Source organism: Hemitrygon akajei, chromosome 9, assembly GCF_048418815.1.
Source record: "Hemitrygon akajei chromosome 9, sHemAka1.3, whole genome shotgun sequence".
In the NCBI taxonomy this organism is placed as follows: Eukaryota; Metazoa; Chordata; class Chondrichthyes; order Myliobatiformes; family Dasyatidae; genus Hemitrygon; species Hemitrygon akajei.
In genome coordinates, this window is record NC_133132.1 from 122,348,333 (window position 1) to 122,365,487 (window position 17,155).

Genomic DNA, 17,155 nt, shown 5'->3' on the forward strand with positions numbered 1-17,155 from the left:
GCAACCCTATTGCACCAAGTTCTAAGCTCATACATAAATTCTGAAAATTTCTGCTTGTATAGTGCTTATTTGACTTACTAAAATCCCTGAATTTAACAGGATACATAGCCAATAAGAAAGATGACGACATCTATCTGCGACGCCATACAACACGTATTAGGTTATCCAAATATGCTGCCTACAATACCTACCACCACTGTGAGCAGTGTCATGAATACATGGGTTTCAATCCCAGATGCCAGGTATGCATGAGGATCAAACAGCAGTGAAGCATTAGTTAAACAGATAAAGAATAAAGGTACAAACAGATCTGAGCTCATTGTGGTCATTGTGTGGATTGTTCTGTGGGCAAAGTGAGCTATCTCCTTTCACAATCAAGCACGAACTGAAATATAGTCTTGAGGCCCTGATGCTAGGATGATAATTTTGAGTCTGATTATCTTCCAGGGAAAATTGGCTGTTTGTTAAAGTAAATGTTGTTGTTTAGATTATTTTGGGATTTATTTATAGATACAGCACTAACAAATTTTTGAATGCGTTCAGATAAATTTTGAACACCTCTAAAAGGACATCTTTAAAGTTTTATCAACTTAATAAAATTCATATTCTTTCAGTAGGCAAAATTGAAGTTGTTACACTTAATGTAGTGCAACTTTAATACAGAAAGAAATGCTGCCAAATATTATCCAATTTGAAGGACAAACTGATTTGTATTTCCTACTTAAACAGCATTTACAGTTTACCTAACTTACAAATATCAAGGTACAATTAAGGTGAACAATTTTACACATTTGACTGGCTATAAAACATTATTAACTCAATTCAATCCATTTCAAAGTAAGATAGATAAATTTCTTTAACACGATTACCACAACTGTTTTGAGTGAATATTCAATCTTGACCATTTTGGAATTAAGATACTTGTTAGGAGGTATATATTGTCTTTTCTAATTCATACTTCACTTCTAAGTGAATCTGGAAACATTATTTGGAATAAATAATTTTAGAACTTGTTTTAAGAAATGGAAAAGATAAAGGAAACAAACACTTTCTTGTTGAATTGTGGACTTTTCCTAAACCTCTCCCATCTAGCTTGATATAAATGCTAATATTTATTTGGTGATGCTGTGTAGAGTAGGCCTTTCCAGCTCTTCGAGTCGTGCTGCCCCAGCAGCCCCACAACCCTAACCTAATCACTGAACAATTTACAGTGACCAACTAAACTACCCAGTACATCTTCGGACCTTGAGCGAGAACTGGAGTACACGGGGAAAGCCCACACATTCCATGGTGAGGATATACAGTGACTCCTCACAGAACGGTGCTGGAATTGAACTCCAGGACGCTCTGAGCTGTAATAACATTGACGAACTGCTACACCACTGTGGTGCCCTTGATTTAAAGTATTATTGGTATAGTTTAAAGAATGGAAATTCTCATAAATTTTCATTATACTGCATTTTAGTACTTGAAAATCTTAATGTGTAATATTTTATGTTCAGCTGATACTTCTACTAATTTTTAATGAAAGGGAAATTGAGTGGAGCCATGATATAATCTTTCTCTTTTGAATTTCCATGAAACACTGTTGTGTGAGGGGTGTTCCTTCAGAAAAGTGGCCTGCTATGTTTTTGATTTACTCCTGGCATTGATGTGGTTACTGTTGCAAAAGCTTTTTAGGTTACATAAAATCAAAATACAGGTCCTATAAAAAGTATTACCCCCTCCCCACCTTGGAAGTTTTCATGATTTATTGTTTTACAACATTGAATCACAGTGGATTTAATTTGGCTTTTTTGACACTGATCAACAGGAAAAAGACTCTTTCATGTCAATGTGAAAACAGATCTCTACAAGGTGATCCAGATTAATTACAAATATAAAACACAAAATAATTGATTGCGTAAGTATTCATCCCCTCGTTTAATATGACACACCAAATCATCATTGCTGCAGCTAATAGAAGTCACATAATAATGGAGATCTGATTTTGGAGATGTGTGGGCAGTAAAGGTGTTTCAATTGATTGTAGTAAAAATACATATGCATCTGGAACATTCAACTGTTGGTGAGTTGGTACCTTGGCAAAGACTACACCATGAGAAAAAAGAATTTGCCAAGCAACTCTGCACAAAGGTTATTGAAAAGCACAAGTCAGGAGATGGATACAAGAAAATTTCCAAATCACTGAATATCCCTTGTCAGTCATCAAAAAATAAAAAGAATATGCCACAGCTGTGCACCTATGGCCCGTATGACCAATCTGGAGGAGTTACAAACTTCAGTGGTTGAGACGGGAGAGACTACACTTAAAACAACTCTTGCCCAGGTGTTTCATTAGTCACAGTTTTATTGGAGAGTGGCAAAGAGAAAGCCACTGTTGGGGAAAAAAAAACCTCACATGAAACCTTGGCTAGAGTTTGTCAGCTCTAAGGTCAGCTGGAAGAAGGTTCCATGGTCAGTTAAAGCCAAAATTGAGCTTTTTGGCCATCAGACTGAACGCTATGTTTGGGGTAAGCCAAGCATTACATGTCATCAAAAACACACTATCCCTACCATGAAGCATGGTGGGGGCTGCATCGTGCTGTGGGGATGTTTCACTGCAGCAGGCCCTGGAAGGCGTGTGAAGGTGGAGAGTAAAATGAATGCAACAAAATACTGGGAAATCCTGGCAGAACACCTGATGCAGTCTGCAAGAGAACTGCGACTTGGGAGGAGATTTCTTTTCCAGCAAGACAATGACTCCAAGCTACACAGAAATGGCTTAAAAACAATGAAGTTGATGTCCTGGGGTGGCCAAGTCAGAGTCAGAGCTCAATTCAATTCAGAATTTGTGGCTGGATTTGAAAAGGGCTGTTCACTCACGATCCCCATGCCATCTGACAGAATTTGAGCAGTTTTGTAAAGAACATGGAAAAATTGCAGTGTCCAGATGTGATGGAGACCTATCCACACAGACTCAATGCTGTAACTGCTGCCAAAGGTGCATCTACTAAATACTGACTTGAAAGGGAGTGAATACTTAAGCAATCAATTATTTTGCATTTTATATATGTAATTAATTTAGATCACTTTGTAGAGATCTGTTATCACTTTGACGTGAAAGAGTCTTTTTTTTCTGTTGATCAATGGCAAAAAGCCCAAATTAACTCCACTGTGATTCAGTGTTCTAAAGCAATAAAATATGAAAAGTTCTGGGGGTGGGGGGGGGGGGTGGTTCAATACCTTTTATAGGCACTGTACAAGGAACAGGTTTACATAAATTCAGATCACTGTAAAATCCAGATTATATTTTCAGCTCCAAATCGTAAGGGTTCACATCAATGAGCATCAAATTAGCAAATGGAATAAAATAACATTTTGTGCTTTGTGCTGCAAAAGCGGTGATAAATAGACCTTGCTGCTCACTCTCAGTTTTTCAATTATTCATAAAGCCAAATATAATGTTAATAAGGATTGTTCCTGCACTGCAGAATTCATTTGGAACTGATTTTGCTTTGTTTTCTGCTAGCCGTACGATTCTACACTCCATGCTTTCACCTTTTCCTGCTCGATGCTGGGAGAGGAAGTCCAACTCCACTTCATTATTCCCAAATCAAAAGAACATAATTTTATTTTTAGTCAACCTGGAGGGCAGCTGGAGAGTATGAGGTTGCCTCTTGTTAGTGACAAGGTGAGTTTTAATCTGAAACTGCAATTTCACTGCTATTTGTTATGCTTATGATCTAGTATTATTAATTAAAGATTTTTTTAAAAATTACTCTCATTTACCTTTTGAAGGTAGTGCCATAGAACGCATTTTAGCTTAAGCAGAGGAGATAGTGTAATTACTATAATTAGGGAATGTTTATTTTGAGATGCTAAAGTTTTCTATTATTCGGCTAAGAGGAGAAACTGTTTTCCCGTTACAGACTTAAAAGATATTTACACAGTGTGCCCATTTCAACCATTTCTGACCTCATTTACTGTTGGATTTTGGGTGATAGCTTTGATCCAGCAATGTGGAAGTGGCTTGTATTAAAGGATGGGCCTGCCAAGAACACAAAGAGAACGCTCCTAGTGGTCACAGCAATCCTCCAAAGATTCTAATTTAGCAGCTGTGAATCTTGGGGTTTTTGTTATAGAAAAAGACTAAATTTTATTGTGGGTAGACTGGTTTATGTCATTAAAAATGATTTCCATCCAAGTAATCTCTGCAGTTCTTGTGGGAAATATATATGATCAACAAGTATGTTCTGTTTAAAGCTGTGGGATATATGTCACAATTCCATTATTTCTGGGAAATAATTTACCTTTTTCTAGATTCCTTCCATCCACTTAAATGTACAATAACAATAGAGTGCTTATTGATAAAGTTAAATTTTAAGTGCAGAACTACTTGGTGGAAGACAAACTAAATTACGCCTTTGCTGTGGCAGGTCCAGCTGCTTTGCTTAAAAGGCCAAAAATTGTCAGTTCTTGGGTATATTCAAGGATATAGCAATCAGATAGGAAAGAGGACTTGTAAGGTTCTATAGCTTTACTCATGCTGCTGGTTCTTACGTCCTAGAATTCAGATTGCATAAAGAGTCCAGTCTTTACACCAACAACTGGACGTCATGAACATGGTCTTTTCAATCTCTATCACGCTATGGATGGTGCTAGCCATTTGCACGTGCTGGTTATCAAGGAATATGAGATGGCAGTCTACAAGAAATATTGGCCAAACCACATTATGCTAGTCCTACCCAGCATCTTCAATAACTCTGGAGTTGGTATGTGAACTTCTTTCATATTGTTTGTAAAAGTACAGCAGTTTCCATCTACTGATTTATAACTTAAATGTTCTGTTAAGTTTTGTTTATTTTTTAAATTTCATCTACTGCAAAGCTTTTCATGCAGTGTTAATGCATAAATTTTTGGTAGCTATAACTCAAATATGTTGGACAGGATTTTAAAAGCATATATGTGTTTGAGGGGAAAAAAGAATCATGATACTCTAAGATCTAAGTGAACTCTAAGATCGTGGTCATGCTGTTAGTACAAGTCTGATTTGTATTACAGACATGAGGTCCTATTACTACAGACAAGTAGCAATGTGTAATGATTATTAGAGAAACAGCTTATATGATTGAAAATAAGTGCACCTTGTGCTATCCGTGGCATTTTGAGGAGCTTTATTAGGTCTTAAAATTTGTTGCCGAATAAGGTTAATGTATGAGAGCAGTAAAATCATTTATAGGCTGGCTACTTGAGTGATAGACTAATATAAAGTCAAAACTGACTATCTTTTATCATGTCCAGTCAGAATTAATTTCAATTTAATTTCAACACTATGAATTGTTATTAATTTTGTGTGTGTTACTCTGGATTTGCAGTACCTTCAGAATCTCTTATGATTATGAATTTTTAAAAAGTACATCTTCCATGCATTTAACCAGTCATTGACATTATGCGCTAAAAACATGATCCCTTGTTAATAATTATTATCAATTAAACCTGGAATTTTTAACGTTTTAATTGAATGAATTTGAAATGGTCTTAACTCAGCAACTTGCGTCTAAGTAACAGTATTCCTATTCCTTGTGAAGTATTTTGCAAGTTACAATCTGGTAGGTAAGTAATAAGTAAACATGATGGGTGGGAACAGAAACTCAAAAAAATATAACTTTGCCTTGGAGCATGCACGTCCAACCTGTAACTAATTCATAAAGATAGATAAATCAAAAGTCCTTCTATTTACATCGGTTAAATCTGTTTTGGAGCAAAAGAAAAAAATATACTTTCTAACTCAAACACTCTGGTAATTTATTTTATATATCCTCTTTCTTTACAATTTACAGGGAAAGAAAAACCTGTTACAGGGAAACAGAAGGGTTTCCTTTTGTAAGATGTGCCTTGGCTAACATTACCCCATTTCAGACAGCAGTGTTGTCAAACTCAAAGTACATTTATTATCAAAATGTATATACACGTTTCCCCTGCTATCCAAAGGTAGAGTGTTCCTATGAAACCGTTCGTAAGCTGAAATGTCGTAAAGCGAAGAAGCAATTACCATTAATTTATATGGGAAAATTTTTTGAGCGTTCCCAGACCCAAAAAATAACCCACCAAATAACACATAAAACCTAAAATAACACGAACATATAGTAAAAGCAGGAATTATATGATAAATATACAGCCTATATAAAGTAGAAATATTGTATGTACGGTGTAGTTTCACTTATCGGAATCGGAAAGAGCGAGCCAAAATCGATTTGGAGGAAAAAAATCAGCACGTACACGCGTGCTCACGTACATGCCACCGCATGTACACGCCTACACACATACACACATGTGCACCACAACTGCCTGCACAAGGCTTCAAGGTCGTGGAATGTTCATGGGGAACTCGGTGCTAAAATATTCACAGACGACCTAATTCGGGCTCAGGGTTTCATAAGTAGCAGAGCAGCTACCTTGCTGCAATCTACTGAAAGTCATCACTCAGGCCAAACTTGTCTCGGCTGATAGATCCTACCTATTTAGGGCGCGTGCCCACCCCGCCACACTCCTCGCTCGGTCGGTCACTCTCTCCAGACTGCGACTGCCGCAGCCCAGGCACGGGGACCTCCGGCCCTTACCTTGTCCTCTCACTGGTCTGTTGCAATGATTTTATATGTTCATATGAGGGAAATATCCACTGTGTGTTTAATATCCAAACATTACTTAGAATGTTATGATGCTATTGACTTATAAGTGAGTTATAATTGACTTATCACTATGTTCATGCGAGGAAAATATGCGCTGTGTGTTTAATATTAAATTCATTAGATTAACCCTTTTAGAAACAAAATTGAGTGTATTAGCCATTTATAGGTGACTTATAGTTGACTTATCACCTATATTCCGGTCGTGATTAACACCCCGCCCCCCACCCTCCATAGGCTGGTCCGCAAGAATATTGCCAATATTAAACCGGTCCGTGGTGTAAAAAAGGTTGGTGGCCCCTGGCATAAGGTGCATAGCAACTTGACAAACTTCCCAACCCCCTCATCTGCCATCATCTGCAGAAGATTTTGTTGTCCCATCATCTATCTCAGAACTCACACCAGAGTGAAATTAATTTTCAGGCTCAAGGGACTACATTGGAAGGAGGAGAACTCTGGTATGTAGGTTGGTGCATTGCAAAGAGGAACAAAATAAGAACCTGATTTTTTTTTGTTTTGTGCTGCAAGATTTTAATCAGATCCAACACTCTGAGTAACATTCCTTTGTTTTAGGTGCAGCTCACTTTTTGATTAAAGAGCTTTCCTACCATAATTTGGAATTGGAACGTAATCGTCAAGAGGAGCTTGGAACTAAACCCCAAGATGTGTGGCCTTTCATTGTCATTGCGGATGACTCTTGTGTGATGTGGTACAGTATTAGTACTGAAATCCCTAAGAACGCTACCAGGTAATGAAGGGCAGACCTACTTCAAGTGCCAAATTCTTAGCTGTAAAATAAAAGTCATGATTCTTTTTGTTTGTGTATACAGTAATTACAATTGTGTAGAAATGACAAATAAATGAAGATGAAATTAAAAGTTTTTTTGCATTATGTTACATTGTGAAAAAAAATTTAAAAGCTAATGTTTTAAATAGCAAACCTGAGCACAAATACAGTGATGCTCCCTTTAGATTTCCATTTATGTCAAACACTACTGAAACATCTTCAATGCTGCCAGACAGAATGTTTCAGAATCTATTATGGATAATTTATTCCACGTCAAAAATTTGGCAACTATTTTATACCTGGTGAGATCTACAAAATGCATTCAAATAATGGCTCTGATAATTTGGTTGTGCTGAGGTTTGGGGGATTAAATTTCCCCCAGGTCATCAAGGGAGACTTTTTCATTGAATTCACATGGTGAGAGCAGATGGCACTTTGAAATCTGAACAGTGACATCACTGGCAGAAGCACAAGCTCTCAATGCTACACTGATACATCAGGCAGGATTACAAACACAAGCCTGTGGAGTAAGGTTCTGATCTTCAAACTGAGTGATGGTTGCTTCTACTCAAAAACTGGCAACAAGTTATTTGCATGGGTGTTTCTGACATTGTTTATGAAACAGGAAAGTATAGTTCAACTTCTAAATTAACTAAAATGAAGAGACTGCCAGTTTGAGAAAATAATAACAAGCTCAACCATCTTAATTTTAACTTCAGTGTGTATTTTTCTCCAGCCATTTAGAACAATTCACTGTATATGGTATAGAAACATAGAAAATTGGTGCAGGAGTAGGCCATTCGGCCCTTCGAGCCTGTACCGCCATTCAGTATGATCATGGCTGATAATCCAACTCGGAACCCTGTACCTGCTTTCTCTCCGTACCCCCTGATCCCTTTAGCCACAAGGGCCATATCTAACTTCCTCTTAAGTATAGCCAATGAACCGGCCTCAACTGTTTCCTGTGGCAGAGAATTCCACAGATTCACCACTCTCTGTGTGAAGAAGTTTTTCCTCATCTCGGTCCTAAAAGGCTTCCCCTTTATCCTTAAACTGTGACCCCTCATTCTGGACTTCCCCAATATCGGAAACAATCTTCCTGCATCTAGCCTGTCCAATCCCTTTAGAATTTTATACGTTTCAATAAGATCCCCCCTTAATCTTCTAAATTCTAGTGAGTATAAGCCTAGTCGATCCAGTCTTTCTTCATATGAAAGTCCTGCCATCCCAGGAATCAATCTGGTGAACCTTCTCTGTACTCCCTCTATGGCAAGAATGTCTTTCCTCAGATTAGGGGACCAAAACTGCACACAATACTCTAGGTGTGGTCTCACCAAGGCCTTGTACAACTGCAGCAGAACCTCCCTCCTCCTGTACTCATATCCTTTTGCTATGAATATATCACTACCCTACCTTAGTCAGCTCTAAACCATCACCTTTATTATGAACTAATTAAATTTTTGCTTTTAATGTCTTTTTGCCATCCAGTGTACCTACGGAACAAAAAGTTATAGAGAGAAATGTTTCTTTGAAGCATGTACTCCAACACATAGAGGCAACTGGTCAAATCTCACACTATGCTCTTTGTGGGATCCGAAAGTGGTCCAGCAAAGTAAGCAGTCTGTACCTCACAGAGCCCTTCTCTCGATGTCATCTGCATGACTTTTTGATGCTGAACGTGGATTTGACACAGAATGTTCAGTACAACCAAAACAGGTAATGTTGCTTATTGTGAGATGCAAACATATACCCTCACCAAAATTTTATTTCGTAATCAAATCATGACCCAATTAGCACTGAAAACTGTTCTTAGTATGTTTGGACTTCAGCATGGTAACAACATAATTTGGGTTATAAAATTCATCTGCACCTGCCTAGAAATTCAAACCTATTTGTTAGCACTAAATGTGCTATGTAACATTGTTTGCTCACTCTACTGTCTTCACAACACATTCTATTAGAATCAATGGGTTAGAGTTAGGGTTGGATTAGGGCTATCAAATAAATATTTAGGAACTAGCAGTTGGGAGATAAATTTTGGGTAACAATAAATTTTGGGTAACAATATCACCATTTGTTCCAAAATACAGATACTGGGTATGGAAGCAGTTTAGATTATCCTGAATGGTGCTCAACGTCAGAAGGCTATCTTGTGCATATTACTGCTGCTACTGCTCTGGCTCCAAATAAATTCTGTGATATTGATTTATGTCTCGGAGCTTCAAAAAGAGGCAGAGCACTGTATCCCCCAAACAGAGACTATACAGTTAGCCTTCATCAGTGAAGTTAGTTGATGCATTGATGATGTAGCCAACAAAATATCAAATGTCATTTGGAGATGTATTTTGTTGGCTTGTTTTATTTAGAGGTACAGTACAGCACTGTATTAGGTTTTCTGCACAACTAGCCCACACCACCCCATAGAATAGGTTGAGTGTATAATATGACAAACTTAATTAATTAGTTACTATGCACAAGAAATATTTTATGCCATGCTTCAGCAAAGCAAAAAAACACTATTGTACCTGTGTTTCAGATTTACCTGTGATGATGTAGATTTCAACCTCCGTGTGCACAGCGCTGGTCTCCTCATCTGTCGTTTCAATCGCTTCAGTGTTATGAAGAAACAAATTGCCATTGGCGGACACAGGACCTTCCTTATTAAGTCAAAGGTATTCTGAAAGAATTATAACGATTTGCTACTCAGTGGCTTGATGAAAAACAGTAGTAGGTTAATTTTTGCCACAGTTGTTCTTGTTTCCATTGAATCGGTGGATAAATGTTGTGCCTCTCCTGGCAAAGATGGAAACACAGTGACAGATAAATATGCAGGATAACTTGACGTCAGTGCTGTCCTTGCACTGGGCATTGTTCCTCCAGACCACTCTGTCTGAAGTGCTGGTCAAGTGCTGGCTGGCCAAGTTTTTACTCCGTTATGAATTTGAACACTTTTTGTTATTTACAATGGTTGAGATTGAAGGTTTTAAAGAAGAATATATTGGACTTGAGTAGAATGTCTCTTGTGCTTGATGTAAGCATTGTGCCTGTACCTAATTTTCTGAAAGTGGTTAGACTGAAGTTAATCACAAGAACATCAATCACAAAAATAATTACATCTTAGCGTTTTGTCATCCATCTCTTAAAAGAGTTCAAGGCTGATCCATCACAGTGCTACTCTTTTTTTTATATACTTATAAGATTGTGAATGTACAGGCCATGGGACCAATATTATGATGCCTGTCACCTATAAGTGCTATAGTATAATTTCATGTTTATCATTTGACTGTAGCACCAACTAGAAACATGTATCTTTACCTTCAGCAACATCAGTTATCTTTACTGATTCCTGCCATTCCCTTCATGCTGCATGCTTCCTTATTGTCAGTAAGTAGAGTCACATTAAAGAGCACTGTATAGGTATGAGGTTTAGCATGCATCATCATGTTCCCCAAGATGGCAAATGCAGATATGTTATGTAGGACTTGATGTTAACATCCCTTATTTGCACTCTTGAGACATGCTGCCTAGACTCTGTGGGGTAGCCAAGTGAGTGGTGGTATTTTCTGGGTTTTCAAGTGGGTGCCCTCTTTCCTCAGTGTTTCACTGATAGGCCCACGACACCTCCGGAAGGTTCAGCAGTGAATCCTGGCGTCCCGTGCTCACCCCCTAGATGCCATTCACTCACTTGGGGGCCCAGATGGGATCCTTTCTCTTCATCCAGAGCCACTGACTACCCTTTTCAGCAGCTCTGGAGAGGTCTTTGACTACTTGTCGGTGTGAATTCCCTCGCACTCCCAACTTTTCTTTCTTATTCTTGGGAAATTGCTGCAGAACAGTGAAGACAAACAAGACAGGCATTTATTACCCATCTGTGTTCTCCTTTTAGGTGGCTTAGGTGTCAGCCATTTCTTTAGTGGTTTGTTAACACTGAAGGGCTGAAGCTGTTTAAGCCAACCACACTGTGCTGGGATTATGGGCCAAGATAGGAGGTTTCCTTGCTTGAGTGGTATAATTGAGCGAGTAGCACTTGTATAACAATCTATCAATTTATTTTTCATTCACTAATATCAGCATTTCCTTTAGAATCTCCATTTTTTTAAAACCTAATTTTCAAATTCACAATTTGTCACATTTGAAGAACCATATTCTCCACTAATATCAGATTCTGTAGATGACTCATGCTATCTCGATTGCTAATTTAGCAAGTAGCTCTGCCACAATACTCTTTCCTGACAAATTCCCACCTGTATTTCTAAGCTATGGAATTCTGTTTCTCAGCCAAGTGAGGTTCTAGTTCTATGTGTGCTCAGTTTGTACTGTGCAATAATGTCTGGATACTCTTTCTTGTTCAACCCTATTAGAAAGTTTTGAGAGTCAAAAAATAAAAAAACAAGTTTAGATTGTTGGAATTAATTTGAAACCAATGTGGCAAGATGTGGGTGATGATGGTCTGCAAAACTAAGGAAAAACTAAGATTGTAAACTTGCCTTTGATTTAAGGCCTTTGACCACCACTGTCTATACTTTTGTTACTTCCCTGCTAAAAATTGGCTTCTCGCTTAAGTGTCCAACAATAATTCGCCAGCGTTGATGGATTCCAGTTGCCCTGGTATCTTTTCGCCATGACTGCAATGTCCTGGTGAAACCTTTCACCATGCTCGTCACTAACAGCACCAAGATTTGCAGGGAAGAAGTCTAAATGGGAATGCAGGAAATGAATCTTTAGTGACATGTTGCATTTCATGGTTTTATATGCTTGAAGCATGCTTTCAACCAGCTGCGTGTAGATAGGTGCTCTGCAGGTGCCGAGAAAAATTTCAACAACTTCCTGGAATGCCTTTCATGTGATTTTCTCCAGTCCCACTAGAAATTCTTCAAATTGCCCGTCACTGATGACCTGTTTGATTTGTGGACCAACAAAAATGCTTTCCTTAATCTTGGCATCAGTTATTCTGGGAAGCATCTGTCTTAAATATCAAAATCCTTCATAGAAATTTTTGTGCCTGGTGATAGCAAATTCCATCCTTACAGTCCTGAACCCAATAATTATTACTAAAACCTGTCCTGCCATGCAGCAGCCGTGCCACCTAAGCATGCCCAAGCGTGCCTGGACAAGATTGGAAACTTTCCAGCTAACATTGTAGGCAACATTTTAATTGACTTGAATTATGAATTGAAATAATAAACGTAAGTATATTTTTAAAATTTGGTGCGTGATAAGGAAATTACATGGTGATATTCATGATCAGTATCTTTGTTGTCCAGTGTAATGAGAAACATACCTTCTGGGCAAAGGTAGCAATGCATGACTTTCTGGTAAAATGTGGATCTTTGGAAAGTATCCTACCACTTACTATTACATTCTGTATTTTTAATCAAAGTTCTATTTTTGCTACCTGTAATGAATTGAAACCAATCAAAGCACATATACAATCAGTGTTCACTTTATTGGGTACACATGTACACCTTGTTAATGCTAATAGAAACATAGAAAACCTACAGCACAATACAGGCCCTACCCCTGACATCTCCTTTGTACCTACTTCCAAACACTTTAAACTGTGCCCCCTCGTGTTAGCCATTTCAGCCCTGGGAAAAAGCCTCTGACTATCCACATGAGCAATGCCTCTCATCATCTTATACACCTCTATCAGGTCACCTCTCATCCTCCATCGCTCTAAGGAGAAAAGGCCGAGTTCACTCAACCTGTGTTCATAAGGCATGCTCCCCAGTCCAGGCAACATCCTTGTAAATTTCCTTTGCACCCTTTCTATAGTTTCCACATCCTTCCTGTAGTGAGGCGACCAGAACTGAGCACAGTACTCCAAGTGGATCTGACCAGGGTCCTATATAGCTGCAACATTACCTCTTTTTTTTAATATTATTTATTTATTGAATGTTAGAAATTACAAGAATAAATGTAATAATAAAATAGTAAGAAAAGTGATATTAACCCTCCCCCCTCCCCTTAACCATCCCCCCTTAACCCTTACCTCTTGACTCTTAAACTCAATCCCACAGTTGATAAAGGCCAATGCACCTACAATAACTACAGAGTCAACTTGCGCAGCAGCTTTGAGTGTCTTGTGGACTTGGACCCCAAGATCCCTCTGATCCTCCACACTGCCAGGAGTCTGACATTAATACTATATTCTGCCACTGTATTTGACCTACCAAAATGAACCACCTCACACTTATCTGGATTGAACTCCATCTGCCACTTCTCAGCCTAGTTTTGCATCCTATCGATGTCCCTCTGTAACCTCTGACAGCCCTACACACTATCCACAACACCCCCAACCTTTGTGTCATCAGCAAATTTACTAACCCATCCCTCCACTTCCTCATCCAGGTCATTTATAAAAATCACAAAGAGATAACATCTAATCATCCAATCGTGTGGCACAACTCAGTGCATAAAAGCATGCAGACATGGTCAGAGCTCCAGTTGTTGTACAGACCAAATTTCAGAATGGGGAAAGAAATGTGATCGAAGTGACGTTGACTGTCGGTGCCAGACAGGTGGCTTTAGTATCTTAGAAACTGTCAATCTCCTGGGAGGGATTTTCATGCTCAACAATCTCAAGAGTGTGCAGAGAATGGTGTGAAAAACAAAATGTATCCAGTGAGTGGCTGTTCTGCGGACAAAAAGCCTTTTAATAAGAGAGGGCAGAAGAGAATGGCCATTCTGGTTCAAGCTTTCAGGAAAGTGACAGTAAATCAAACAACCACACACACATTACGACAATGATGTGCAGAAGATGACAGCAGGTTCTACTCTGTACCGCATACAGTGGCCACTGAGTGTATAAACACTCTTAACTTGGCAGCTTTCCTGAGGCTAACATCTTTTACACGTAATTGCTTGGGGTGATTTTGGACACTTAATTATTTCTACCTGGACTGGTTCAGTACTGCTCCTCACAGGAAGATGGTTTTAGACTCAGTAGACAATAGACAATAGGCGCAGGAGTAGGCCATTCGGCCCTTCGAGCCAGCACTGCCATTCAGTGTGATCATGGCTGATCATCCACAGTCAGTACCCCGTTCCTGCCTTCTCCCTATATCTCTTGACCCCGCTATCTTTAAGAGCTCTATCTAACTTTTTCTTGAAAGCATCCAGAGAATTGGCCTCCACTGCCTTCTGAGGCAGAGCATTCCATAGACTCTTTAGCTGTTCCTCTCAAGTTTTAGAATTAAAATAATCAGTAGTCCTTTACTGTGAATGTCCAATAATTTGCCTCCATTACCCAATGTTTACCCTCTGCACCAGGCTTACTGTTCTCATGCCACTCAGATAATCCTGCATCGTAGCGGGTAACCAGTTTTCGGCATCATGATGCATGAACACCTGTCGGTTCCGATACCACATTGCAGAACTGCACTATTGCATTGTGGGTTTGTATAATTCTTGTAAACACTGAAGGTATTCTGAGTATTTTTTGATTTACCAGAATGTGGGATTCAGTCCAGGGTTCAGATGCAGTCTTGGTTTTGGGGAGAAGGCAGCAGAACTGGGTTGAGAGGAATAATAAATCAGACATGATAAAATGGCGGAACAGTCGATGGGCTGAACAGCCTAACTCTGGTCCAGTGTCTTATTGTGATAACTCACAGCACCAATTATTCCAGTTTGTGTTCAGGTTTCCACTTCTCCTTTGTCAGATATCTCATAACCCCAATATTGTTTATAATTCCTTATTCTAATATTCCACCGCAGCAGGAGAATGAATGCCTGTCGCACTTTCACACCTCTATATTTTATCTTGCTCTGGCTCAGAGAAAAAAAAAAATTGTTGTTCATAATCTCACTGAATTAATTTGTATCTTGCAGGTCCCTGATGTGTCAATGTCCATTTCTCCATCTCAGTATATCTGTGCTCCAGACAGCAAACACACATTTTTAGCTGCAGCAGCCCAGTTACTGCTTGAAAAATATCTGCAACAGACAAGCAACAACCTTTTTCCATTGTCGGTGAGGAACTTCAATCATCCGGTGGTGTCAGTAGATTGCTATCTAAACCTGGGACAAGAGGTATGGCACTAATATCATAAAATCTATGCACACTCTCTCATTCATAATCACAAGTTGAAATATGTGTTTGGTTAGGGAATAAAAGTGAAATGTTAAACTTTAAAATTAGGCAGTGATCAAGTTTTCCCCAGTACACCTACACCATATTATCGCCAGGAATAATATAATGGTCTGGGTGCAGATCAATGGGAGTAGGCAGTTTAAATGGTTCTGCACTGACTAGATGGGCTGAAGGACTTGTTTCTGTGCTGTAGTTTTCAATAACTCTATGACTCTAATTCATGTATGGCACTTCCTGGAATTTTAATTCTGTTTCAGTTTAGAAGAACACTCCAGCCTGCTGTAGAGGGATATTTTTTGGCTGGCAAGAGGTCATCAGGAAATTTCCTTCAACTTTTCTTTTAATTAGTGTCATGTCATGTTAGTGCCTGTGGAAAGGACTTACGCAATTGAAGTCAGCGTGTTCAAGACTAATGATGGAGGGGATGGGAGGTTGCCCTGTTGTGAGATCCATGCAATGAAGTTACTATCGACACTTGCTTTATTTGCTGCACAGGCAAATTTTGTGTCTGTTTGCTCCCCAATCTCACTGATGTATAGGAATTAAGTGAAGCTGCTATTGTTTCAATTCCTGGGTCTTCAAATAAATACAAGAAATTTACTGCAACTCAAAAACTTCTATGTCAGTGAACAATCTTTTATTGATTATGTTCTGAAATCCATTTACATGTGGCTTAATCAGGGATAACAGGAGGCCAGTCCAGAAGTATTAAGTTGCTTAAAACTGCTTTCCTGAATCTGAAGGCAGAGGACCAGACCCCATCACTCACCCAATTGATTGCTTTCCTTGTTCTAACCACCTCCAACTTACACCCCATCCATTCCCCCTGTCTTTTTGTAATTGTCTTAGAGTTGACCTGAAGCTCTGTACCATTAAAACAGCAGCACAAAATTAGAATCAGGCTTGATGATGGGGTGCTTCAGTGCATGCAGGAAAATATGCTCAGTATTGAACTACCAGCATCATTTGTCTCAAAGTTATCCTGCCAGCTGCAGCCAGTGTTCAATATTGTATTCATACTTATCTGTAAGCTTGTTATTTAAGTCAATTGTGTAATTTGAAAGCATAATTGATTTCTGAAGGTCATAACCTTTGCAATCTCAATTTTTAACATTTCAGATTACAGTCTGCTTTGTGAGTTCTCGTCCTCATTCTTTAAACATCAACTATTCAGACCTTGCTTTCAGTGGACTCCTCTTGTATCTCTGTGACTCATTTGTCACAGCAAGTATTTTGAAAAAATTCCATTTTCTGAAAGGTGAGATTGGATTTGTTCCGATTTTCACATTTTGAAAAGGTGGCATGATGTTTTAAATGGATTTTCTGAGGTAATTTCAAGTACAAGAAGCAGTTAGCCTGGGGTGACTTGGACATTAAAACCTGATGATGTGTTCAAATGGAATTGGGATGGGGTCATCTTCCAACACACACAGAAGGTGGGTTGATCATATAATTCATGTTGCATGCACTGGTTTTGAATCTTGTGCTGATTATGGAAGGGATGAGCACTTTATGATTCTGCCTACAGCCTGTCACCCTACCTGCAACTGGTTTCCTTACACCATATCCCAGAGAACAGCAGTCAATTTCTCAGGGTGCTGCCCC

The 17,155-nt window shown here is 38.8% G+C and overlaps 1 protein-coding gene across 5 annotated transcripts in view; it reads left to right on the top strand.

The window, feature by feature from the left end:
- Nucleotides 1–17,155, top strand: part of greb1 (growth regulating estrogen receptor binding 1) — a 275,907-nt gene that overhangs the window by 236,956 nt on the left and 21,796 nt on the right. For all 5 annotated transcript variants that reach the window (XM_073056928.1, XM_073056930.1, XM_073056929.1 and 2 more), the window contains 8 exons: nt 100–242; nt 3,512–3,673; nt 4,550–4,754; nt 7,242–7,416; nt 8,944–9,171; nt 9,992–10,127; nt 15,289–15,489; nt 16,670–16,808. In XM_073056928.1, the coding sequence (XP_072913029.1) occupies nt 100–242; nt 3,512–3,673; nt 4,550–4,754; nt 7,242–7,416; nt 8,944–9,171; nt 9,992–10,127; nt 15,289–15,489; nt 16,670–16,808 (1,389 nt within the window). The remainder of the gene's footprint in view (nt 1–99; nt 243–3,511; nt 3,674–4,549; nt 4,755–7,241; nt 7,417–8,943; nt 9,172–9,991; nt 10,128–15,288; nt 15,490–16,669; nt 16,809–17,155) is intronic.